The 26,481-nt window shown below is 41.0% G+C and overlaps 1 protein-coding gene across 7 annotated transcripts in view; it reads left to right on the top strand.

Annotated features, from left to right (window-relative positions):
• Positions 1-296: 296 nt before the first annotated feature.
• The window catches only part of GNPTAB (N-acetylglucosamine-1-phosphate transferase subunits alpha and beta), an 83,232-nt gene continuing 57,047 nt past the window's right edge, over positions 297-26,481 (top strand). For 3 of the 7 annotated variants that reach the window (XM_037007125.2, XM_073213714.1, XM_017665642.3), the window contains exons 1-2: positions 297-553; positions 23,019-23,104. In XM_037007125.2, coding sequence (XP_036863020.2) covers positions 437-553; positions 23,019-23,104 — 203 coding nt within the window. In that variant the 5' untranslated portion in view covers positions 297-436. The remainder of the gene's footprint in view (positions 554-23,018; positions 23,105-26,481) is intronic. The other 4 variants (XM_073213715.1, XM_073213713.1, XM_037007127.2 and 1 more) reach the window with 3 other exon arrangements.

Below are 26,481 nucleotides of genomic sequence, written 5' to 3'. Positions count from 1 at the left end.
TGTGCACAAAAACAGTCAAGGCATTACAGCGCCGTCTGCGGGGCGGTGTCCTTGCAGGGCGGGTCCCAGCCAACCCCGCCCGGGGAGTTCGGCGAGCAGGCGCAGACGGGAGGGAGCGCGCCTGCCCTCCGCCCCTCCGCCCTGCAGGTGGCGCTGGCGGCCCGGCTGCTGCCGCGTCTCTCCGGGCCCGACCCTGGCGGCGCCTGCCGCCTCCCGGGCCGCGGGTCCGCCTCCGCCGCGCGGAGGGCGTGGGCTCCGGCTCCCGGAAGCGGCGGCCGCGGTGCTGAGCCGAGCGGCCGTGGGTTCCCAGAGCGACAATGCGTGGCGGCGGGAGGTTGTGACCTGAGCTTGGGGGCCGGGCCGGGGCTGCTGAATGGCGGCTCATTGAGGCGGCGGCTCTGGCTGCTCGGGACGTGCCGCGGCGGCGGCCGGGGTGATGCTGCTCAAGCTCTTACAGAGGCAGACGTATACCTGCCTGTCCCACAGGTATGGGCTCTACGTCTGTTTCGTGGGCGTCGTGGTCACCATCGTGTCCGCCTTCCAGTTCGGAGAGGTGAGTATGCGCGGAGCCCCGGCCCGGCCGCTGGAACCCGCACGGCCCCGCGGCGCCCCTGCCGCCGTCTTACGAGCTCAGGCGCGCCGCATCCTCCCTGCAGCTCGGGGCAGGTCCCAGCGTCTGCCTTTCCCCCGGAGCTGCGAGAACTCAGCCCCGGGCTGCGTTTCAGTATCTGTCGAGATCCCATCCTCCCGGTGGTCTGGGGAGAGGCGCTCGCTCTCCCGATTGCCTTTCCCTCTGGGTGCTTTCTTGGGGCCCCCAAGTTTGACTTTCTCCTTAAGGCCTTGTCCCTCTCCACGAAGACCCTTCCTGGGACCCAGCGTTGATGTCTTTTCGCATTCCCAAATTCTTCTCAATTCGCACTCCCTGCCCTTCCTACAGCGTTTCTCCTCCAGGTCACCCTTCTAATCTTTCCACCGTTGACAAAGGCATGTTAACGTCTTAATCCCGTTTCTTCCGGATCACAAAACTGTCCAAGAGGCGTCTTTCTTTGCACGTGAAGTTGCAGTGGGAAGGGTGTACTGTCCCCAAGTTTAAAGGACTTGCGTGTGAAGGGTGATTTTTGCTCTTTGCTCTTATTTGAGACAACTGTTCATCATGAGCCCGAAGAGGATCTGCTGGTAGATGTGCACACACCGGTGTTGGGAGGGTTCTTCGCAACTCCACACGCTTTTCTTTGTCCCGAAGTCAGCTGAGGCTAGGACCCCCTTCGCATGACCAGGACACCTGACTGACCTGGATTCCAGCACCTGACCTTTTGGGATCCAGCACAAGCCCTTGGGTTATGGGATCTATTAGTAATTTTGACTCTAGATCACAAACCAGGCCTTTCTCGATCTGTTTATAGTTAATGTGCAATAAAGTAGTTCAGTTAGATTGTAAACTCTTTAGGAAGTCCAAGCAACAGGTTTGGGAGGTGGAAACACCCAGGTTTAATAGATTTTGTGCCCCTCTGGATATATAGTTTCAACATTTTCTTGAATGAAACAACCTCTTGGTTTAGGTGGGGTAGTTATGTCATTATTGACAGTCTAATGCAGTATTCTTTATCATAAACAACTGTGGAGACACTGCGTAGGTCAGAACCGAAGAGTACACCTATGTGATTTTAGAGAACACAACTTTAAAAAGTTAAGTGTCTGTAGCAACTGGGAGAAAAGTTCTATTTTCACATTGTTAGAAATTCTGTCTTAAATTTTCTTTCCTTTTTTTTTTTTTGGTAAGAGGCTGCAGAAGGTTTTGTAATTAACAGTGGTTTCTAGAAATGCTACAGTATACATTTGCTTCAAGTTTGTACCCTCTTGTGGATTGTAAACTCCACAAGAGAGAGTGCTAACTACTGAAACTCTGCCCCAACCCCGGTACCAGGTACTGCCATAGTATGCAGTCTAAATATTTGTTTAATGAATGAATGAATTATATGGCATGATTTCCAATTGTACACTTTTAGTAGTTCCTGTTCTAGGGGCTAATGAAACAAATTTTAATGAAGGGTGAGAAAGTGCCCAGAATTTTAAGTGTGGAATATGTGCCTAATATTATACCACCTGCTATTCTGTCTTTGTTTCATGTGTTGCAACTTAATATAGTGAATGTATCTATGTGTAGTTAAATGTCTTATTACTGATAGAAGATTGTTTTTGGCCCTGAGTAGTTTTAGGTTAGCTGTTTATTAATGCCCCTGCAGTGTGAAGGTGACTGAAAGGCATCAGTTAGAATTTTTCATTTTGTATATTCCATAACTAATCCCAAAAGAAAGACATTTGTCAGCCTTGAAATGGCCACAGATCTTAAACTTTGGAACAGATAAAAGAAATAAGAGGCAAAGAATGTCAGCAGGTGCCACGGGAGGTGGAGACAGCTGGTTTAATACTATTAATATATTTCCTGTAGTTAATTTCTACAGCTCAGTGGAAAAGAAGCTGTAGGATTAGGATAGACTTGGGTCTGAATAATGGGGGTGCCAGTATTAACGATCATGATTATAGCTAATACATAGTGCTTACTGGATGCCACTCTCTTAACTGCTTTTACATATATTAACTCATTTAATCTTCACAACATCCTCCCTGTGAGATGGGTACTATTATTATACCCATTTTATGGGTGATGAAACGGAGGCATTTGCACAAGGGAATTCAGTTAATTCATGCAGAGCCTGGGCATCAAACCAAGGCAGTATGTGGCTCCAGAGCTGTCTTTATGGTCTCTCAGACAGCGCAGGCTATTCCTTGTATGATCTTGGAAAGGATACTTAATTTCTCTGAACCTCAGCTTCCTTATTTTTAAAATGGAGCCAAGAATACCTTGTAGGGTTGATGGTAAGGATGAAAAAGATCTGTATGTAAAGCACCCTTCACAATTCCTGGTACATAACAGAATCTTACTAACTGGTAGTAACTACAGCTGCTAATATTCATCATCAACTGTTTTATGCCCTTAGTCCTTATTTTGAAATAAACCCTTGAAATAGAATACTCTCATCATACAGTTAATGTTACAGACTTGTTAATTTCACTAACTGTAGTGGATTAAAGGACCAAGAAGACCATTGTTAAATGTGAATTCATTATCTTTTCTCCCCTTCTGAGTGGCATTGGCCGCTACATTTTGATAAGCCGTTTGTACAGCTTGTCCACCTTTAGAGAAAGAAACATGTAATTGAGGAAGGAATTAAGATATTTTTTCATTTTCACCTTCAGTTGAGCCAGGTACTTCCTGGAGAACCCTTGGGAACTCTGATCAAACAAAAAGGAGGGCCTCAGGATGGCGACTAGTGGCCCCTGAAGTATATGCTGTGGGGTGACGGCAGCAAGGAGCAGCTTGTCTGTTGTAAACTCGTTGGCTTGGGCAAGTCATGTGGCCTCAGGGAGCCTCAGTTTCCTCATCTACAAAGGAAGGCACTATATTACTGTGCTCCTAGAATACTTTTTAGCTCAGAAGCTTCGAAATTTAAATATTTGGCCTCTGTTAGTTGACATTGTATAGACTTTAAAACATGCTTTTGAAGTAAAAATTTATTATTTCAGTGCCATCATTACTTAGTAGAATCGTTTATATGCAAATCTACACTCTCTTATCTGAAATTTCAGCTGAACTCTCTTATAAACGTCAGTATCTTTTACAGTGAAACATCTGACTGTTCATACTCGGTGAGGAAAATAGACTATAAATAACTTCAAGTCATTTTAGGTCAGGTTTTGCCACCAAGGCAATTCTCCTCTGGTCAAGTTTTGCTGCCAAATGAGGTACAAAGAGATAGATACTCAGTGTTGAGAGCTCTTTGGCCTTCAGGATTGTGAATTTCTGCTAGATGTGTATGTGTGTATTTGTGTGTGTGTGTGTGGCTTTTGTGCGTTTAAAATATGACTTCCTCACATGCACTAAGTATGAAACAAATATCCAAAAATCAGCTTCCACAAGGAAGCCATATAGGTTCAGACAGAATCTGCTGACACTGTGTAATAACCTTCCCCTGGCCTTCCTGCTCCCTTTTGCTTGTCTGCCTTCTGCCATTTCGGATTAGTACAGTATTGTTCCGTGAAAGGAAGATCCCAAACTAGGTCCAGCTCAAGCTGTGTTCAGCCCTGGTGGTCAGATTCCCATAGTGCCTCATTTCAGGAAAGAAATTAGTTATCTTGTTTGTATTTGATTAGTTCACTCCCTAAACAGATGTATTTTGAGCTTGTTCTCTGCCAAAGGCAACTGATAGGGGAAGTGAAAGGGACCTGTCCTGGGACACAGGAGACAGCCTGGTTTCAGCTCCACCACAAACTGTGAATCTCAGTGGTTCCCCAACTGTGTTATTCCCAGCTGCCTCCTGGTTTGGGGCAGCCATTATTATCTGTTTTGCATACATTTGTTTTGACGGTGGGAAAAGTTTTCATTGTTAAAAATAATGTTTTAAAGTTTCTAGACTAGAATTCTAACACCCGCGTTTTAGTTTTAATGTTCTGTGAATATACATTTGTTGGGTACGTCACATAAGAAGTATGAACTAAGGACAGTACAGTGGGGTTTGTGCTACAGAGAAAATGTCAGTGGCTGCAGAGCCTTCTTAAATGGTCTCTTTCTTGTGGGGGGCTTGGGAGAGATACACAGCCCAGCTAACTGTCCAAGCAGGGACCTTGTCTTATTCCCTGATGTATTCCTAGCACCTGGAAAGTGCTTGGTATTCAGTTGGTGCCTAATAAATACGTGATGGAGGGATTGATGGATGAATGAATTGGAGTGATCTTAACCAACATTTCCTTCAAGCTCATTTCCAAGCTTATTTCCAAAGGAATTAAGTAATTGGGTGTCTGAGTTGGTATATAATAATTGCTTAGAAAAATCAGAGGGAGGGAAGAAAATTAAGTGTGAAGCATCTTAGAGGAAGTTCAGACTTTTACAAGGAGGCAGGAGCATTTTTTAAAAAAATTATTAGTGGTTTAAAATTGCCACTGCTGTTAGTCAGCAGCATTTAGTTGTGACAGAATCCCAGCTTAGACCTGGCTTAAGAAAAAAGGTAATTTTTTTACTCGTGTCATTGAAAAGTATAAGGGTGAAACTTCTGGCAGGGTTGGATCAAGGCATTCAGATGATGTCATCAGGAGTCTCCTTTTGTCCCTGTTCTTCAGCTTTGTTGGTTTCCTTCTTAGGCCCGTTCTCCCCATGTGGGAGCAAAGATTGCTGCCAGCAACTCCAGCTTCTCGTCTAGCAGTTTAGTAACTCCAGCAACAACAGGACTTCTCTTTAGTGCCAGCTAGACCCAGGGTGACTTGGCTATCCAAGGAATGAGTGCCCTTGCTACGCCCTCATTCACCACCAGGATTATTCCCAGAGCCAGGGCTGTGGGGGGGCTGCCACTCTCATCTCAACCATTTGAAGTGAGAGTTCTCCAGAGGGAAGTCACCAGGTTGTTACCAAAAGAAGGGCCAGAGCAACAGATGTCACAGACACTGACTTGAGTCAAAACCCATTTCCTTTCTTTGGCCTTAATGTTGACATTGTGACTGATAGCTGTTAGCCCTTTACTTTCTAAAAGATATAAAAAAGAGTTGTTTCTGTTTTTAATATCTTATTAATTAATTACTCTGTGTTCAACTTGTATTCTTAGGTAGGTGTTTAATACAGAGTTTAGTTAAACAGCTTATGTGCCTTCATAAATCTTTCAGTAGTAATTCATTTTACAATCTTTAACTTAATATGGTGATTTGATAGTTGCATTTTTGGTACTGAGGGCTAAATACTGATTTTGTTAGTTAAATTCAGCATGTCGTACGAGAACATGATTGAAGATGACCGTCTGCCGGTCTCTTGTGCGTGGCCCGCATCTGGTGCGCAGGAGACCCCATCCTTGTATCTTTAGGAGAGGAAAGATATTTTTCCTCTACTCTTCTTAGTTCTCCGCTAACTGCCGCTATAACAAAAGACAGATTAACGACAGAAAAGCATACCCATTCATTCAATGATTGCTTTACTGATACGGAATTCGTAAGGAAATTTCCTCCTCAAGGAAATGAAGACTTAAAGAAGCAATTAAACCTGGGTATTTTTAAGGTAGGTTTGATGAAGAGTGGGGAGTTGTGGGAGAAATGGTGTAGAACAGAAAAGGGTATAGGCTGAGTGTAGTAAGCTGGGGAAGCCCAAGACTTGTTCATTCAGATTCCTTTTGGCTGCGCTTTGTCTTGGGTGATGAAGATACTCCTTCCCTCCAGGTATGGGGAGGGCACCTCTCACAGAGGGTCTTACGACCTGCTTTAGGGGAAGGTCAGAAAATCCTTCCTGCACCTGCTCTTTCTCAGATTCCTTCAGCTTGAAATATTCAATATACCAAGGTGCCATATTTGGGGTTGCATAACCTGAACCCTGTCAGCTGAAGGCGGGGAAGTGTGGGCTGATTCCAGCAGAGCAGCAACCTCTCCCTTGGCCTCAGAGCAGTTAGCCCGCCAGCCCCGTATTTCTCAGGTGTGAGACAGATGTGGCACCCACCCAGTTGCATGGACTGTTAGTGGGCTCTCTTGGCGATTCCATTGAGCCCTTTGCCTGGGCTTGAGGTGAAGGGAAAGCGATTTCCACCCCTCCCCTTAACGAGGTGGAGCAGGATTCACAGAATGCCAGCAGCTTCCAGAAACCCTCCTCTGGACCTGTGTACCATGGTTTGAATGAGTTTTCAGCTGCCTCCTTCTGGAAACTTTTCATCTTGGTCTAACACTTCACTTGTGGTATCCGGTACTTGATGCCTCAGAAGAAACTTTCATTTCTATGTGTGTAACTTCTCTATGCAAGTACCAGTTAATTGAGCTTGTCCAGGAGGTGAAACTTGTCATTTCTGCACTCAGCATCCTGAACACAGAGACATTGTATCTTTCTCGTTTCAGAATCCCTGCACCCCAGCAGAGCACAGGAATCAGTAAGTTTTTATTTGAGCACTGTGCCAGGCCCCTGGGCATATAGAGAAGTGAACAAAACAGGTTCCTGCAGACAAGTTTCTCTTGTGGTTGTGCAGTCAGACATTAAATGCCACCTAATTACAGTTGTGAGAAATGCTACAAAGATGGAGAGAGTGTTATGGAAGAGACCAGCAATGAGAACCGGTCTTGCCTGGTGGCTGGGTCAGGGGAGGCTGGGTCAGGAGTTCAATTTGGAAGGGTCAGAATTACTGAGCAGAGGACAGAGGAGGGCAAGTCTGCTCTAGGCCCCTGGTTGTCAGCTGGGGGCGATTTTGCTCCTCAGAGGCATTTGGCAATGTCTGGAGACATTTTGGGTTGTCGCACCTGGGGCTGAGGGTGCTGCTGACCTTTAGGTGGAGACAGAACATCCTGCAGCGCACAGGTCAGCCCCACACTGAAGGTTTCAGTACTTTACACATCAACAGTGCCCTGGGTGGGGAATCCTGTATTGAAGGGAGCAAGAATGGCTGCGGGGCACTTGGGAGCCTTGGAGTAGGCTGGTGGAAGAGCATATTAAGAAAAGTGGACAGATTTGAGAGATTTGGGAGGCAAAATCAACTGGGCTTTATGTTGCATTGTGTGCCAGACACTCTGCTGATATCTTGACCAAAGAGAGCAAGATAGTAGAATTCATTTTGGCTCCTCCAGACCCCAACAATAGGTGCTCAGTGAATACTTATTTGTTGAATGGATGCTTATTAATGTTTACTTTTGCTCACTGATTGTGATTGAGCCTAGTGAAGAAAGGTGGTTTAAATGAGATGCCTAAGTTATATAAGGCACCTTGCACAGTGCCTGGCACATGTCAGTAAATGCCAAAATGCCACACGTCCTGTCCCAGGACTGTCCTTCCCTTGGCCATGAAGACACCTGCAGGAGACTTACTTTCTGGGCTGATGCCCAAGGTCACCACGAAGAGTACAGTAACCTTTCATTAGAGACAGCCGGAAAGTTCAGTTTCTTTACCTGAGTGTACTTTTGTTATGGTTGATATGAAGGCAGAGGAAGCAAGTGTGTTATTAATTTAATACTTGCTGCACTTTAAATAATGTATGTTGTTCTAGTTCCTTCTAGAAGGTAACAGGTCCTGCTATGGTGTTATATATATTCACCGTATATATTTTTAAGTTCTTACTGTCCTTTAGATGGATTGTTGTAGCCTTGTGATCCACATGCAGTGTCTTTAGCAGGTGATTAGTCAGCCTGTGTGTGATTCATGCTTATGCTAAATTAAGCAGGAAGAAAAGTGATCTTTCAAAAATGTTACAGACTAAGTTACACTTGTGCAAGGAGAGCCAAATGCATCCTACAATCAGACTGAAAACTGATTTAAAATTGCTTCCTAAATTGTTTCTTCTCTTAGTTTTTAGTTTCTCTTTCTCCCTTGATCTACCTTTTCCCCCCATTACCCCATTCCATTAATTTCATTTCTGTCTCTGATTAATTCCAAATTGGATGAAGCTTCTTTACCACATTTCCAGAAGTCTTCATTCAGCAGAGCTATATATAGAGGGGTTTACTCTCCTGCTTACCAGAGACACTAAGATGGTTCAGTTTCTTTCTGCTCTTGAACTCACTCTCCACACAGGGAGATCGACAAATAGACAAATTTAGCTGCATTATGATTAATTAAGTTGAAGAGATAGGCATGGGTGTCACGGCAAGTTTTCTCAAACAGAGTAACATCTGAGCTTGATCTTGAAGGAGATGGCTGAGGGAATAAAGGGGAGCCCCACCTTGACCCTGCTCTTAAAGCGGGGTCATAGGTAAAAGTTTCCATAGGTATACAGGTTCTGGGTATGAGAGGCACTGTCACCCTGTGGGACCAAAACTAGCTCCGAAGGGCTGCCACATACCAGGGATTAAAGCTGGAGAGGCAGTCAGTGGCTTATTTAGGACATGCCTATTGAGTGGTGCTAAGGAGTTGGATTCATCCTAAAGAAAATGGGGACCATTCATATGATTTTAGGCTGTGGGGTTGAGGGGAGAGATTTTAAGCAAGAGAGTGATGAATCAGATCTATATTGAGAGAACAGTTGCTCTGGAGCTGGTGTTGAAGACGAATTGTAGGAGGCAGAGAACTGGTAACGGGAGACTGTGAGGTGCAGTAGAAATTCAGGTGAAAATACCATGTTGAATACAGTGCTTCAGAATTAGTGGGCTTTGAATTGATTTTTATCATTGTACAAAGGCCTTGAAAAAGGTGTCTTTGCTTTTTGAAACTGGCATTATCTATTGCTGATTACTGCTTGACCTTGGGCAAATTTCTTTATTTGAAATTTGTCATTACTTAATAGAATGTAAAGTAGAATAATTTATATCAAAGTATTTCAAAGCCATTGAGACTCTAGCATTTAAAAGTAAGCTTTTACCCTAACCCAGCAGTTTTCAAAGTGTAGTCTGGGGTCCCTTCCCGGTGCTCTTTAAGGTCAAAACTATTTTTATAATACTAAGGCATTGTTACGTTTTTACTCTCATTCTCATACGACGAGACAGAGTAGTTTTCCAGAGGTCTTCAGGACATGTGACATTGCAACAGACTGGAAGCAGAACAGACAGATATTCCAGTTCTCCTACTAAACCAGACCTTGAAGAAATTTGCACGGATTAAAAACAATGCTATTCTTCTCACCAAATTTTCTCTGGGAAAATAGTCATTTTTTTCATAAAAATATTTATGTTAAATTTAATGGGTTTGTTTCTTCTTAAATGAACAAATATTTTTAAATTTCCTCAGTTTTAATTTTAATATGGTGAACATCAATAAACATAATCCACATTTTTAAAAAACTGGGATCTTAAATTTTGATTTTTTAAGAGTATAAAGGGGTTCTGAGACCAAGAAGTCTGAGAATCTCTGTTCCAAATGTTTAACAAGAAATGCAAGGCATTTCTGTTGTGCAGAAACAAATATAAAGCACCCTTACCTTTCACCACTCTTGTTCTATTACAATCCATTTTCCACACTGCAACTAGGGTATGTTTTTAAAAATGTGAATCAGATTGCATCATGCTCAGTTACACAGTAAAAAATGCAGACTCCTTCGAATAGTCTGTATGTAAGATCCTAAATGTGCCAAGTCTGCTCATCTCTTTGAGCAGGGTGTATCATGTATCCACTGTGCATCATGTAACTATTTCTACAAAAATGCTCTGTAGCAAACTACCTCAAAATTTGCTGGCTTAAAACAGGGGCAGCAAACCACATGTTTTTGTATGGCCCACAATCTAAGAGTGGATTTTACATTTTTAAGTGGTTTTGACACACTAACAGAAAGGTAATCTTTCCTAACATGAAAATTATATGAATTGCAAATACTGCTGTTCATAAATAAAGTTTTATTGGAACATAGCCATATCAATCCATTTACTTGTCTGTGGCTGATCTGTCATTCCAACAGCAGAATTGAGAAACCTAAATGGCCTGAAAAGCCTAAGATGTTTACTGTTTGGCCCTTTACAGAAAAAGTTTTCAATGTCTGGTTTACAGTGATTCTCTGGGATGTGCAGGTCAGCTGGGAGTTGGCTCATCTGGGCTGGTGGACTCAGTTGGCTTTGCTCCACATTTCTTTCATCCTCTTGGGACCTGTGGGCCAGCCTGGACATGCTATCTAAAGGAAATAGTAAAGGCACAAAAAATCAGGTGGATACTTGCAAACTTTCCTGAGGGTTTAGGTTCAGAACTGGTGCATTGTTTTTTCCCTTGAACACATTCAGTTTATTTCTGCCTCAGGACCTTTGCACTTTCTGTTGCATCAACCTTCCCGTGGGACATCATGTGACGTGCTCCTTCCATCCCAGTTCATTAACAGCCCAGTTCAGTAGCACTTTCCCCACCACCCACCCTAAGCCACCTTTCACCAGGTTATTCCTTCCCTCTCTTCTAAATCTTTTTAAAAATAGTTTCTGATATGCATCAGATGTTTAAGTATGCTAATATCCAGTTGGAAAATGTGTGTGTATGTATAGATTTAATGTCTCTCTCACCAAAATGCAGGCTCTATTGGAGCAGTGTTTCTGTATTATTCACCACTGTGTCCACAGCCCCTAGAATGGAGCCTGGCATCAAGAATTTGAGTGCAGAGGTATTTTTTCCCAGTGCCTACATATCCAAAGGTCACCTGCAGTGATCAGTTTCTAAATTCAACCTCAATAGCAAGTATATAGGTAGAGTAGATATTAGTTGATAGCCATGTATAATTAAATCAGGGTTCTTCAGAGAAACAGAACCAATATATGTGTGTATGGAAATAAATTTATTATATGGAACTGGCTTGCACAATTCTGGAGACTGAGAAGTCTCCAAGATCTGCATTTAGCAAGGCCAGAGACCCAGGAGAGCCAGTGCTGTAGTTCTCGTTTGAGTCCAGAGGCCTGACAACCAGAAAACTGATGGGGTAGTTCCAGTCCGAAGGTTAACAGGCTCAAGACTGAGGAAGAGCTGATGTTTCAGTCTGAAGGTAGGAAAAAACTGATGTTTCAGCTCAAGGTAGTCAGGTCAGAGGAAATTCTTACTCAGCCTTTCTGTCACGTTTAGACCTTCAACTGATTGGATGAAACCCAATCCATTTAGGAGGGATATAGGCTGCTTTCCTCAGTCTAGGAGTCAAATGTTAATTTCATCTGGAAACACACCCAAAGTAATGTTTGGTGAAGTATCTGGAGACTCTGTGGCCCAGTCAAGTTGATAATTTAATATATTTGACGTTTCAGAGCACTTTTAAGTTTACAGAAAAAATTGCTTAGAAAGCACAGACTTCCCATATACCCGCTCTCCCCTGCATAATTTCCCGTTTTTAAGTTTGCATCAGAGTGGTACACTTTTTATTATTGATAAACCAACATGAGTACATTATTATTAACTAATGAGCGTAAATTAAATTAGAATTTATTCTTTGTGCTGTACAGTTCTATGGATTTTGACAAACACATAATGTCGTAGATATCTGCCATTATACAGAATAGTTTCAACTGCACTAAAAATGGCCTTGTTTTACACTCTGCGCAGTCATCTTCCCTTCCCTACCCCCAGGCAATCACTGATTTTTTTTTTTACTGTGTATATATATATACTTATGCTTGTCCAGAATGTCATAAAATTCATTTCATAAAATGAAAAACAAAATTCAAGCAAGGATATTTGAAATCTACTTGGTTTTATTAAGCAACTCATGAATTAGGCAGCATCCCATCTAGGAAGTGGTGTTGCTCAGATGAGTCTTACACTGTGGAAGGTCTTTACAGGAAGCAGGGTGGGGCAAGGAGTTATTCACAGAAGAGAAGGGATTGTTTCAGGAAAGGTCACCTTCCCTGAGGGCTAGGAGCAAGGGTCTTATAGGTAGATGACCTCATCTTTTTGGGGGATGGAGAGGCAGCTGTGAGAGACTACCTCACTGCCGACCAGAAAATACCTGACTGACTTACATTTCTGGGGGAGGTTAAAACTGCAGTGAGGGTAGGTATTAAGCCCCGGCTTGGTGACTTGGCTTAGCCGAAATGACCCCATTTGGGGCTGTGGTTTTCTTTTTAACATTTTATTGCTGGTATATTGGAAAGCAGTTGACGTTTGTCTATCAACATTGTGTCCTGCAACCTGGTACCTACAACTAAATCATTTTTTAGTTTGAGGAGATTTTTTTGGGCTATTTTTGGTCTTTTCTACATTGACAGTCATGTCGTCTGTGGACAAAGACAGTTTTATTTCTAGCTTCCCCATCTGTATACCTTTTATTTCCTTTTCTTGTATTATTGCATTAGTTAGGATTTCCAGTATGCTGTTGAAAAGCAGTAGTGAGAAGGGATATCCTTGCCTTGTTCCTAATCTTAGTGGGAAAGCTTCAAGTTTCTTGCTGTTAAATGTATGTCAGTTGTAGGTTTTTTTGTAGGTAATTATTTTTCATGTTGAGGAAGCTCCCTTCTATTTCTAGTTTGCAGAGATTTTTCTTTTTAAATAAAAAATGGGTGTTGGATTTTGTCAAATGCTTTTTTGTGCATCTGTTGATACGGTCACATGATTTTTCTTCCTTGACCTCTTTATGTGATGAATTGCATTAATTGATTTTTTAATGTTGAATCTGCATTAAAAAATTCATAACTGGAAGAAATCCCACTTGGTTGTGGTATATAACTCTTTCTATACATTGTTGGATTTGATAACATTTTATTGAGGATTTTCACATTTATGCTTGTGAGAGATACTGGTTTGTAAAGTTCCTCATAGAATATGTTAGGAAGTGTTCTCCCTGCTTGCATTTTCGGGACAAGACTGTAGAATTCACCAGTGAACCCATATGGACTTGATGCTTTCCATTTTGGAAGATTAAAATTCTTTAATAGATATGGCCCATTCAGATTATCTGTTTATCCTCATTTGAGTTTTGGTAGCTTGTGTCATTTAAGGAATTGGTCCATTTCATCAAAGTTACCAAATCTGTGGTCATAGAGTTGTTCATTTCACTAAACTTTTCTATGCCAATTAAGTTCTGCCAAAATAAAGTAAAAAATGAACCTTAACTTGACTAGTTTTGTCTTCTGGTTTAATAATTGTAACAAATATTTACCAGGTTCAACTATGCTTTTCTTGGTAGTTTGGTTCTACTTTTAACATGATTTTTGTAATTGTTTTGTATTTGTCTCTCCAGTAGTCCATGAGCCCCTTTAGGGGTTAAATATGTTCGATGTTATTTCATAGTCTTAATACCTTATATTTCCATTGGTCCTTTGTAGTTGTCAGAATTATGGTATATATCAGCTCACTTGATTTTTTTGTGACAGCCCCCTATGGGATAAGGTATTATTTAACTTTTACATTTGGAGCTTAGGTTTAAGTGCCTTGTCTAAAATCATACAACGGGGGCTGAGGTCTGGGCCTTCTTTTGTGACACTTAATCTCTAAAGATTGAATAGCCACAACACTGTCCAATAGAACTTTGTACCTTGATGGAAATGTTCTGTAACTCTGAGTTGTCCAGGACAGTAGCCACTAACTACATGTGGCTGTTGAGCACTTGAAATGTGGCTAGTGTGACTAAGGTACTGAGTTCTTAAATTTTTATTTTGTCTTAGTTTAAATAACCACATGTGGCTGGAGGAACTGTGGACAGTGCAGGTGTAAACTCACAGGGAGAGTACCTATTTGCCAGGACCTTACAGTAGGGGCTCAACACACTGGCTGCAGAGTCAGGCACTGGATTTAAAGTCCTTCCTATACAGTTCTACAATTTTGTGATTCTAGAAACTCTGAACCGTAAAACAAGTAAACTTAACATATACCTAGAAAAATCACTCTGAGCACATTTGCGGGTTTTTGTTTTTTAGTTTCCTTTTCCTTTTATCCCAGTATGGTTGTAGGAGCTTCTCTTTTTCCCTCCAGAGAGAACTTTTTTATGGTAAAGTGTACTGCCAAAGATTTAGTGTTCTTAATTCTGCCTTTTAATACAATTTCCTCCATTATTTTGTCCCCATCTCCCTCACCAGCCAGAGGCAACAAGCCTCCCTTTTCTCTCTGCTCCTCTATTTCCTTAAAAATCTCAGCTTTCTCTCCTAGGAAAAGGAGAGAGATTTTGTTAAGTTGTTATGATTATAACCCTACCCTTGATCAGTCCTTTTCTCAGAGAGTAATTGTTTTTTTTAATGTTAATTAGCATTATTTATTTATTTTGATATCGTTAATGTACAACTACTTGAACAACGTTATGGTTACTAGGCTCCCCCTATTATCAAGTCCCCCCCCCATTACAGTCACTGTCCATCAGCGTAGTAAGATGCTATAGAATCATGCTTGTCTTCCCAGAGAGTAATTGTTTTAATCTGTACTCATGTCTAAGCTGTTCAGTAAGTATTCCTAAATCATTTCATGCAAGTAAGTGATTAGTCCTTAAAAGAGAAGTCAGCTTCTTGAGGACAGAGTCCTAGTTTCCGTTTTGCGCTCCTTAATGTGTTCAGTAAATGGATGTTATGTGTGGAATTCTGTGAAGGATTCAAAGAAGGTGGAAATGGTGGGAAAGTGTCCTTGAGTTCAGTTAATGTTTGAGTGAGTAGTGGTCATGCTTCTTGGGTTTGGATTATTTCCTTTATGTGAAAAGGGGAAATGACCTCAGTTTTAATCACCATTCAAGTCCTGAGAAACGGGCTAATCTTTTATTTTAGTCACTTTGTATTGGGAAATGTTACAGACTGCATTTATATGTTAATAAATTAAAAAATTTATATACTGAAACTTTTTCCCAGTGTGATGGTATTGGGAGTGATCAGGTCATGAGGGTGGAGCCCTCATGAATGGGATTAATGTCCTCATAAAAGAGACCTTGAGACTTACTTGTATGAAATGACTTAGGAATACTTATTGTCCAGCTTAGACAGAGACTAATTTACAAGCCTCCCTTGTCCCTTTCCACCCTGTGAGGACAAAACAGAAAGTCGTCTGCATGGAGCAGGAAACAGGCTCTCACCAGACAGAATCCGCTGCGCCTTGATCTCAAGTTTTCCCCAACTCCAGAACTATGAGAAGTATGTTTCTGTTTATAAGCCGTCCAGTCTATAGAATTTTATCATAGCAGCCTGAACAGACTAAGACAGGAAAACAAAATGAGCATGTTTAATCAGACATGATTAGAAATGCTGCTGGTGTTGAGAAGCGTTGACTTCCTGATTGGTATCAAAAGAGGGAGGAGGATTTAGTAGAAAAGATAAAGCTTAGAACATCTTTAAGATATCTTGGTCTCTCTTTTCACACGTCTTAATGCAAAATATATTTTGTTTTCAGAAACTATGAAGAACCTGTTGTAATCTAGGAATATTATAAAATTCTGATGTGATTATCAATGTATGAAAAGCTCTGTCATTGTTACTTAGAGTTCTTACTGCTTGAGGTTGGAGGGCCCCAAAATCTTAAGTTGTATAGGGTAACCTGTCACATTTCTGTGCTTGACATACTGAAAAAGGGACCCATACTTTTACGGAGAGAAAGTTTTCTATCATAGTGTGCCTGGGTCTGCTGTTGTCTCTTTGTAACTCTAGCCTCTTTAGCCTTTACCTTGGCTCTCTGGGAATGGATCTGAACGCAGAAAGGTCTAGAGGGAATCTTTGGAGTGGTAAGCTGTTTCAGCATGTTTATTGGATGAAACTCGTAGCCACATCCATTCATTCTAGAATGTTTTTGATTTGGTGCCAGGCACTGCAAGGCTCTGGGAATAAAAATAAAGAGATCAAGTTTTTGGCTTTGAGTTGCTCACAGAGATATGACAGATATTTATACAAATAAATTACATAGCATTGTAAGTGCTGTCTTTAAGAGACACGTGAATAATTTGCATGCAAGTATTGTTGTACAGCCTTATATGATTTGCACATCTCATTTACTCATTAAAACAATCTTGTGAAATAGGTGATACTAATATCCTCATTCTACAAAAGAGGAAATTGAGAATAGAGAAGTACCTTAGATTTTATTATCGGTAAGTGCCAGACTTAACTCATGTCTTCTGATTGTAAGTCTCAATGATCTTTGTGGTAATACACCAGTTCTCTTCTTAATGATTACCTTTCTCTTTTCCCTAGCTGAGGAATTGCTCTGATGTGAAGGATTAGGGGCTTGACTCTCATTCACTATTACTGTACCATAGGTGTGCATTTAATCCTGTTCTGGGGTCATAAAAATCTTCAACAAAAGTGTTGAAATTTATAATTTTTTTAAGTTTGTCATCTGAAAATTTTAGCATTGGTGTGCACAAACCAGAGATTATTAGACATTCTAAAAATATCAAGGAAAAAACACAACATTTATTATGTGACTCTGGTCATTTATAAACATGCCAGGTGTGGGTCATTGAATCAAGGGTGATAAACATACTAGTCTGAGAACTGGTTAAATGAACACATTCATAACTGTGTGTGTGACAAAGCTCGCTCTGTTACAGAAGCGTCAGAGGAGGCAGCCTGGTGAAGCTGAGAGGGCTGGGCAAAGCCGACCGCACGATGGGCTCGGAGATGGTGGATTGCCATCTCAGCCCCAGCACGCACTGCTCTGTGGGCTGAAGCTTCTTTGGAAAATGAGTCACTGTGGTACCTGCCCCTCAGCTGGTGCCTCGTTACGGGGAGTCAGTGTGGAGGAGCCCCTGCAGGAGGGTGCTTGGTGAATGCATGTACACGCTCCTGCTCTTGTGCAGTCACCACACTGAGACTGATTTTGGCTTCCGTTTTGGAAGACCTGGCCAACAACTGGTCTTGAATATTTTGAAACCATGATTAGTGAATGGGAGTCTTAAAAGTGGTAAATGTTTTTAGTAGAATAAACTGCCTTTAGAGAGTTTTTAAAATTCTTCATTAATAATGCATTGTTTATATGGCATTTCAGAGCTTATGCATTATTTTAATAAATTGTATTTTAGTTCATTGTATCTAAATTTTATCAACAACCTACCCTTAGTAGTGGAGGAAAGTAAATGCTCAGGAGATTAGTGTAGAGAAGATGTGTCTGTGTGTGCCTGTGTGTGTTGTGTGTGTGGGGTGGGGTAGAGCTCAAATTGTCAAGTAGGGAATTTTTTGAAGGCTAACATTGTATCTAAAAAATCACACCAATTTTCCCATCTTTTTCTAGAAAAAATTTGCATTACTACTAATATAATATTTTAAATGTCTTGCCAATTGGTTCCGGAATATATACTTTGTTTACCCACAACATTTTGTGTGCCTGGCAAACTTTTCATACCCCTTATTCTCCCACATCATGTGAGAATCGCTGGCCTACAACAGCAACACAACAAACTGATGTAATAGATTTTGTACTTAGTTCATAGTTGGAAAAATTGAGGCCTGAACATTTAAAATTTACCCAGGGTTACCCAGCTACTCAGCTGGAGAACTGGGAGGGAGGTTCTCCCAGGAGGTGTCCCAGATTCCTAAATCCACTCTTTTCCATCACTCCTGCCATAACGGGATAATATATAAGAAGATAGTGTGTAATGAATTGTGTTGGTTGTGAGTTGATGACAAATAGAATTGTAAGTAGTTCTCTACCCCTGAGTAGTGTATGACTTCATTGATGCGACAAGATGCTAACATGGAGGGAAAAGGTAACAATAACAAAGCTAAGTGATACAAGTTAAGACATGTTACAAGGCAATGGGTAATTGACTTCTAAGTAAATGACAGATATAAGTTAGAGTTCTGCAGTGGAAGCTCTCAGATCGGGTTGATGAATGTGGAAGGGCTTTGTGGAAGGAAGCAAAGAGACTTGATTTTACAATAGTTAGTGTTCCTCTATAGTCTTTTCCTCTGGTCTTTTGCTTATTGCTATTAATGGCTGACAACAAGGTCTACATACAACTGTAAGTCTCTTTTGGTTTCTTTGTTGTTTTGGAACATATTTATATTTTATAGTTTACCCTGGAATTATTAATTTGAAGATTCCTGTTCAAATTTCTACTCTTTGCCATCCTTGATAATTTTAAGAAAATGATCTTACATTAATCTTCAGATGAATTTTTTTTGTATCATTAATCTGAAGTTACATGAGGAACATTATGTTTACTAGACTTCCCCCATCACCAAGTCCCCCCACATACCCCATAATCTTTAGATGAATTTTATTTAATTTACAAGTCTCTCCTTTTTCATTTCTCAAATAGTGCATTACTCATTCATTTAAAAATATTTGGTAATAGGGTGTAGTTGACAGTTGGGATTAAGCAGAAAAGGGAACTGATTATGATGGAAGAGATTCAAGTTTAAATGTTGGTGGGATGAGGGCCAGAGACAAGAGACCTGAAGAGGCTGAAGTCAGGAAGAGACTCAGTGTTCTGATGGTGTGGACGTGTGGGCAGGGGGAAGGAACTGCGCCAAGCACAGCATCACCCACAGCTCTGCACCTCCTTTTGTCATATGCTTTTAGGACTGGAAGGCATTTCAAAGACAGTTTGGTCACACCCCCTTCATTTTACAGGTGAAGAAACAGCCCAGAGAGTAATTGCCTTGCTCAAGGTCTCTCATAAAACTGTCAAGAGCTGGCATGAAACCCCCAGTCCCCTGAGTCATAACCAGCATTCCTGCTGTCTCCCCTGAGAGCTAAGAGTGCAGCGCTCTGGGCTAGAAGGAATGTTCCTCCATGTGTTAGATAAGGACTGTTTGCTCTGTTGTTCTTTCTAATACAACAAAGTGGTTTGGAGATGATGAGATTAATTTATCTGATGAAGGAAGACAGGTTGTGTCAACATACAGTATGTCAGCATTTCTCAGCCATCTGTGAGGTGTGCTCTCTGATGTTTTCTCCCCACCTTCCGAGTAGCCCCACTAGCCAAGACCAGTGATAGTGAACTTGTATTTTTTGTGGTTTGTTTTATAAAGTAGCAGATACACTGGTTGTCCCTCTGCAGACGACACAGGGATGTTGATGGAGAACCACTTCTGTTTGAGGTCTATGAGTTGATCCAAATCAGTACAGTATCCTTACATTGTTAAAAATAGATACATCTTCTATATCCAGCAAAGGAGATGACATTTTATAGCAATCACCCTTGATTCTCTTCCTCTCCTTCACTCCCCCATCCAGTCTGGTAGCAAATCTCTTTGACAAAGCCCCTGTTCCCTAGCAGAACTGCTGACAGATTCCTGCTTATTCTTTAAGACTGTTAACATTGCTTCTTTTTTTAAAAATTGTAGTATAGTTGATATACAATATTGTATTGGTTTCAAGTGTATAACACAGTGATTTGACAATTATGTATGTTATGAAATGCTCATCATAACTGTAGTGACTGTCGCCATGGAAAGGTACTACAATAATATTCAGTATATTCCTCATGCTCTACTTGTCATACCTGTGACTCAGTTTGTAATTGGAAGTTTGTACCTTGTTATCCCCTTTACCTAGTCCAGCCATTCTTCCTTACCCCCTGTGGTAACTACCAGTTTGTTCTCCATGTTTATGAGTCTGTTTTGTTTGTCTGTTTTATTTTTAAGATTTCATATATAAGTGAAATCATAGTACTATTTGTCTTTGACTTAATTCACTTGGCGTAATAATGTCTAGGTCTATCCATGTTGTCATAAATGGCAAGATTTCATTCTTTTTTATAGCTTAGTAATATTCTGTGTGTGTGTGTGTGTGTGTGTGTGTGTGTGTGTGTGTGTGTGTACACACCACATGCTATTGATAGATGCTTAGGTTCCTTCCATATCTTGGCTATTGTTAATAATGCTGCAGTACACAGAGGGGTACATATATTTTTTTGAATTAGTGATTTTGTTCTCTTTGGGTAATTTCCCTGAAGTAGAATTACTAGGTCATATGGTGTTTCTAATTTTAGTTTTTTGAGGAACTGCTGTGCTATTTTCCATTGTGGCTGTACCAACTCTCATTACTGCTACAGTTTAAGAGAGTGTCCTTCTCTTCACATCCTTGTTATTTTCGAGTTTTTGATACTAGCATGAGGTGATAAGTCATTGTGATTTTGATTTTCGTTTCCTTAGTGATGTAGAGCATCTCTTTATGTGTCTATTGGCCATCCAGATTTCTTCTTTGGAAAAATGTCTATTCACATTCTCTGCTAATTTTGTAATTGGATTATTGTGGGGGTTTTTTTTTTTGGTGTTGAGTTATAGTATGAGTTCTTTATATACTTTGGATATTAACATCTTGTTGAATATATCATTTGCATATATATTCTCCCATTCCATAAGTTGCCTTTCCATTTTGTTGATGGTTTCCTTTTTTGTGCAGAAGCCTGTTAGTTTGATGTAGTCCCAATAGTGTGTTTTTGCTTTTGTTTCCCTGTCTGGAGAGACACAGCCAGAAAAAAATCACTAATGCTGATGTTTAAGAGTATACTGCCTATATTTTCTTTTAGGAGTTTATGGTTTCAGGCCTTACCTTTAGGTCTAGTCCATTTTTTAGTTTGTTTTTGTGTATGGCATAAGATAGTGATCCAGTTTCATTTGCATGCAGCTGTTCGATTTTCCCAGTACCATTTTTTGAAGAGACTATCTTTTCTCCGCTGAATATTTTGCCTCCTTTGTCATGTATTAACATTGCTTCTTCAGGGAAGTCTTTTTAGTGTCTTTCTAGAAGGAGTCAAGTGTTCCTCCTTCCGTGTAGTTGTAGCCATCAGTAAACTTGTCTGGTAAAAATAGTTGGCTATACATCTTATTACGCTGATGGACAGTGATTGCAGTGGGTGGGTGGGGACTTGATAATATGGGTGAATGTTGAAACCACAATGTTGCTCATGTGAAACCTTCATAAGATTGTATATCAGTGACACCTTAATTTAAAAAATAGTCTGCTATAGTTACTTGAAGTAGGTGACTTATTCTCTTTGTAAACCTAGTATAAGGCACAATACACCCTCCGTTTTTAATCAGTATATTTTAAAATCAATTGTTTTTAAATCAGTATATTAAGAGAATTATTAGTTGAATTTGTGGAGTTTATGGGGCATCCCAGTAAAGTGAGGCTATCAGAGTAGGGAGAGGCCAGATCTTGAAAAGGCTGAAGGCCACTGAAAGAACTGAGCGATGGTCGCTGGGCACGTAGCTCCACAAGGCCTTCCCTGTAGCCAGATGTTGTCACCTGACCCCTTCTGACCAATAAAGCAAGTGGTAGGTGCCCCTTCCAAGAAGTCCCCTTGAAGGAGGGTCATGTCTTTCCCTTTCTCTCCTCTCTGCTGGCTGGAATGAAATCTGAATGACTGGGGCTACCTCAGACATATCAGTGTAGCTGGGCCACCTCCTAGGATTTGTGGGACAGGAAGCTGGAAGAAGCCTTGGCAGGAAGGCTTTCTGGGAAGAGAAGCAGAACGAAAGGACACATTTCATGAGATAGAGGGCGATGACCTGGAGAAGGGGGCTGAAAGGGTGTCACCAGAGTGATGGGAGGAGAACCAGGTAAGTGTCTTGTGAGGGAGAGCTGGGCCACTGCTGGCAGCCGAGTGAGAAGGAGAGGGGAGAATGCCAGTGTGTCTGACTGCACGGGGGCCTGGGCAAGGGCACGGGCACAAATGGGGAGGGCAGAAGTGATGCTGGAGTGGGCGGAAGGAGAGGGCGGGGAGGAGGTGACTCTGAAGAGATTCGCCCTTGAAAGAGGTGGAATTTGGAGTAGAGGGACTAGCTGGATGGGGGCGTGGAGTGAAAGGAAGGCCCTCCTGAGACCCTGGGATGTGCTGATGTGCTGATGGGAATAACCCTGTTGAGAAGGAAAGAGAAAGGGGGTAAGGTCTTGAGAGGATGAGTTGATGAGACCCAGAGCAAATGGAATGAGAGGGATATTTGCAAGGAGGGGGCCCACTTCCTCCATGGTAAAGGGAGTGAAGAAGAAAATGGGCATATGTGTGGGCAGGTGTATAGATTCAGGGCGCAGACATAGGGAGCTCCTATTTAAAGCCTTCCGTTTTCTCCAGAAATATTTAACAGGTTCATCCATTGGAACCTCATAGGGAGTAAGGCCATTGCGCCCATATCCTATCGGTGTCTTCTGTCAGCTTGTATTCTGTGCAGTAAGAAGAGCCTTTCCCAGGTTTTGGTTGGGTCCTGTAGGGCCGTAAATCCCTTCAGCGCCTCCACTCCCCATGGCATACAGGCACCTTGCAGCCAGCACCCAGCTTCCTTTCACAGCCCCATTTCTTTCCAGTTACCACCTGTGCTCTAGTCAGTCAAACGCGCCATTGCCCTCCAGGTACTCGCCCTTGCTGCTCCTGGACCTTCAGACATGCTGTTCCCCTTTCTCCCTACCTGCTGAGCTCTTTCTCCAAGACCCAGTTCTCATATTATTTTAAATCTCTTTGATTCCCCTCCCCCTTCCACAGGCTAGGAACCACAGCTTTTATTTATATAAATCTGTGTAACTATCCTTATACTGTAGCATGTTCACCTGGATTGAGCAGAATGTCTGTGTATGGCAGGCCCTGAAAATTTTTATTCCTTTACTTGTTCCTCTAGCAATTCTTAGTGAAATTAAAATGAAGTGAGAATTATATATTCTTAGTATTTGATGCAAAGAATTCAGTGTTTCTTTTTCCTTTCTTTTTTTTTTTTAGGTGGTTCTGGAATGGAGCCGGGATCAATACCACGTTTTGTTTGATTCCTACAGAGACAACATTGCTGGGAAGTCCTTTCAGAATCGGTGAGAAGAGATCAGATTTGGAGAGTTGTTAGTCTGGATTTAAGTGATGAGTCTTAAGGAAACACCCTGGCTTTAAATATAATAGTTGAAGGGGTCTTTCCAAGTTATAGATATGTTTTAACTTATTCAAGACTGCTCCCCAGTGAAGGAACCTTGTAATCCATCTTCACATTTTATGGATGAAAAATCTGATTCCCAAACAGTAATCCTGCCTCCCAGTTTATTGAGTACTTTCAGTTACATGATCTCATTTCATGCTTTCCCCACTTCTGTGAGGAATAGGTAATTCCATCCCCCTGCAGGGTAAGGACGCTGGGTGGCTACTCTGCGGCCAGTTCCGGGCCAGTTCTGGGCCCTGGCCAGTGTTGTCTTTCCTCCCCGTCAAGACAGACCCGAGTGGAAGCAGTCTTGCCCAATGTTCTCCTTCTCTTCTTATAGCTGAAATGAATCAGAGGCTCTTTTTTTTTGTCAATAAAACTGTTATGTATAGTTTTGTATCATAAAAGCAGTGGTTGAACGCAGTTCAAACAATACAGAAAAATAAAAAGTAAAGCCTCTGTTCTGTTCTGAACTTCCCCTCACCCAGAGGAGCCAAAATCCATAAATTTTTATTTTGGAGTCTTCTGGTGATCATTATTCTAACTTTAAAAACTGAGTTCTTCCCTTTTTGACTTACTCACCTCAGGCATTATCTGCTGACTCTCCTTCCCATGGTAATGCACACAGCTAATCTGTATGCGGCAAGGAGTGACCACAGCAGTTGCCCGGTAGCTAACAAAGGTGGCCAGCCTCACAAAAGACCATAACCAGAAACCACCCTCGGTCCTGACTACGCGTTTTCCCCTGAGGCTAGGTCTCGCAGACCCTTCCCTCTGTTCTCCCTGAACCAGAACACCTAATGCAACTCTAATAATAGGTGTCCGTTGGTGCATCTTGGTGGTTTTCTGAGGACGTCTAGACTGTCACCAATTCCTCTGGAGCCCTTGCTCATCGTTCAGGAGCACTTCTTGTCCCTCCATTCACTTGTTAGGTTTCTATCAAATAAGTTGTTTTTAAAATGACTTACTAGATGTATGCACTATTTATGTATGCGCTGTTAGAGTCCTGAACTTCTCAGTGAAGGGCGGTGGGGTTCCTTGGGCTGATGGGCTGATCTAAAGCTTTACTCCTTGCTTTCATCTTTGAAGTACCTTATCTATGAATCACATTCCTCAATTTGTTCCTTCAATGATGATGGTATCTTTGAGCCTTACTCTGTTTAGACACTGAGATATGACTGTCTACTATAAAGAATTTCATAGTCCAGTAAGGGAGGTAGCTTATAAGCAAGTTACTAGTGAAGTAGGGAAACTCTGTGTTTTTCTCTAAGGATCTTGTTAAAATAGCAGTTTTCAAACACACTGGGCATCTGCAAAATCAAAGCTATTTTTATAACAATACTAAGATGTTGTTTGCCTTTTTAATTGTGTTGATATTTGCATGGAGAGTATAAAAGCAGTGGTGGGTAAAACTGCTACACCTTAGCACGAGTCACTGTATTCTTCACCACCACATTTTGCAGGGAGAAGAAAAAAAGCTAGTTTTACTTAAAAATGTTCAAGATGAGACAGGAAAAATTATTTGATTCCATCTTGACCCTTTGAGCACGTCTTTTCAGTGTTCTGTGTGGTGAAATGGGAAGTACGCGCAGCGCACCAGGCTGCTTGGTGTTTGTTTTGAGGAACAGCCCTTGTGGGACTGAGTTGCAGCCTGAGCTCAGCTGTGCTGTTTCACGGAACACTATTGTTACAACTTGAAAAGACAGGTGACAGTATGATTACTCAGACTTAGTTATTTGGCAGGTGTTTTCTTGACAGTGAACAAAGCAATCCTATCATGAAGAACAAATACCTGTAATCATATTTGTTGCCAATGATAACATTTGAGCTTTCACGTGAAAATTAAAATTTTGGAAAAGTTGTTTCCAGCACCATGAGCTTAACAGCTTCATAGTATTGTAAAGGTTTCTCTGATTAGATTTGTGACATTATCAAGAAAATTACATTTGTTAATATTATATAACAAGATTAAGGAAATGTGCTACCCTTTGACAGATTTGCATAACTCAGAAAGTTATTTTCCAGATCACCAATACATTGATGTTACAGAATCTCGCATGACTAAAAGAGCCATTCAAAGTCAAGAAAGACTATTGCATTTTAGTGTAAAAGTGCACAAAGTTCACTAATGTGGTTTCAGATTCCACACTGCAACAAATTTTTAAGAAACTACAACGTATTTTGGCAGTTTATTCAAAGAAGATATCATTATATGAAAAGGCTATTAAACATACAGCTCCCCTTTCCAGCTACCTATCTATGTGAACATGGGTTTTCTTCATATACTTAAACCAAAATAACATATAGAAACAGATTGAATACAGAGGATTTGAGATGCTTGCTTTTTTCTATTAGTCATTAAGGAGATTTGCAGAAATGTGCAACAGTGCTTCTCCTCACTAAATTTTTTTGTTGTTTTGGGAAATACTGTCATTTTCATTTAAAAAATGTTACTCATGTTAACATGCGAAGGGGCTTATTGTTTTAAAATGAATTAATAAATATGTTTTAAATGTCTGTTGTATTTTTGAATATGGCAAATATGGGTAATTATGACCTATAAACAAAGTTGTTTGGGGTCCTTAATTTTTAAGGCATGATAGGTCCAGAGACTAAAAAGTTTGAGAACTATTTCCTTAATGTGGCATTTCTCAAACTTGGGTAGAACCTCCTGGATGGTTTGGGAACATACAGTGTTTTCCCCAGCCCCACAGTTTCCAAGTATGTAGGTCTCAGAAAAGCTCAGAGAATTTTAATTTGTAACAAGTCTGCTGGTGATAACTAAAGCTGCTGGTCTGGTGACCACAGTTTGAGAACTATTGCATTAACAGATTCCTAGTGAAATCAAGTTTTCCTACTTATCTAATTTTTGTTTCAACAATGCTGATTTTCCCAAGAAGAGATCAAGATTTTGTTTTTTCACTCAACCATTTATTGAGTACTTATGCAAACTACTGTGCCTTATATTATTCTTGGGGCTGATGGGCGCACAGTTGCATAAATCACTGTCTGAAGGAGCTTCAAAACTTTTAGAAGGAAAACTGGCTTAGAAAATTGATATATTGAGGTCAGCAGTTTTAATCAAACATTCTTGTTCTGTTTCTGAAGAATTTGTGTGTGTGTTAAATATTTCTCCTCCTAATTTTGGATTGCACTAAAATATAGTTTGATTTTTTATGTGGGATTATTTCAAAATTGCCTAATTTTGGTGGTGACAAGTAAATGGATCATATATAAATAACACATCGTCTAATATATTTTAAAATGCCATAGTGTTTT

This window comes from Manis javanica, chromosome 10, assembly GCF_040802235.1.
Source record: "Manis javanica isolate MJ-LG chromosome 10, MJ_LKY, whole genome shotgun sequence".
NCBI lineage: Eukaryota > Metazoa > Chordata > Mammalia > Pholidota > Manidae > Manis > Manis javanica.
Note: the sequence above shows the minus strand (reverse complement) of the source record. Positions and strands in the feature narration are given on the sequence as shown.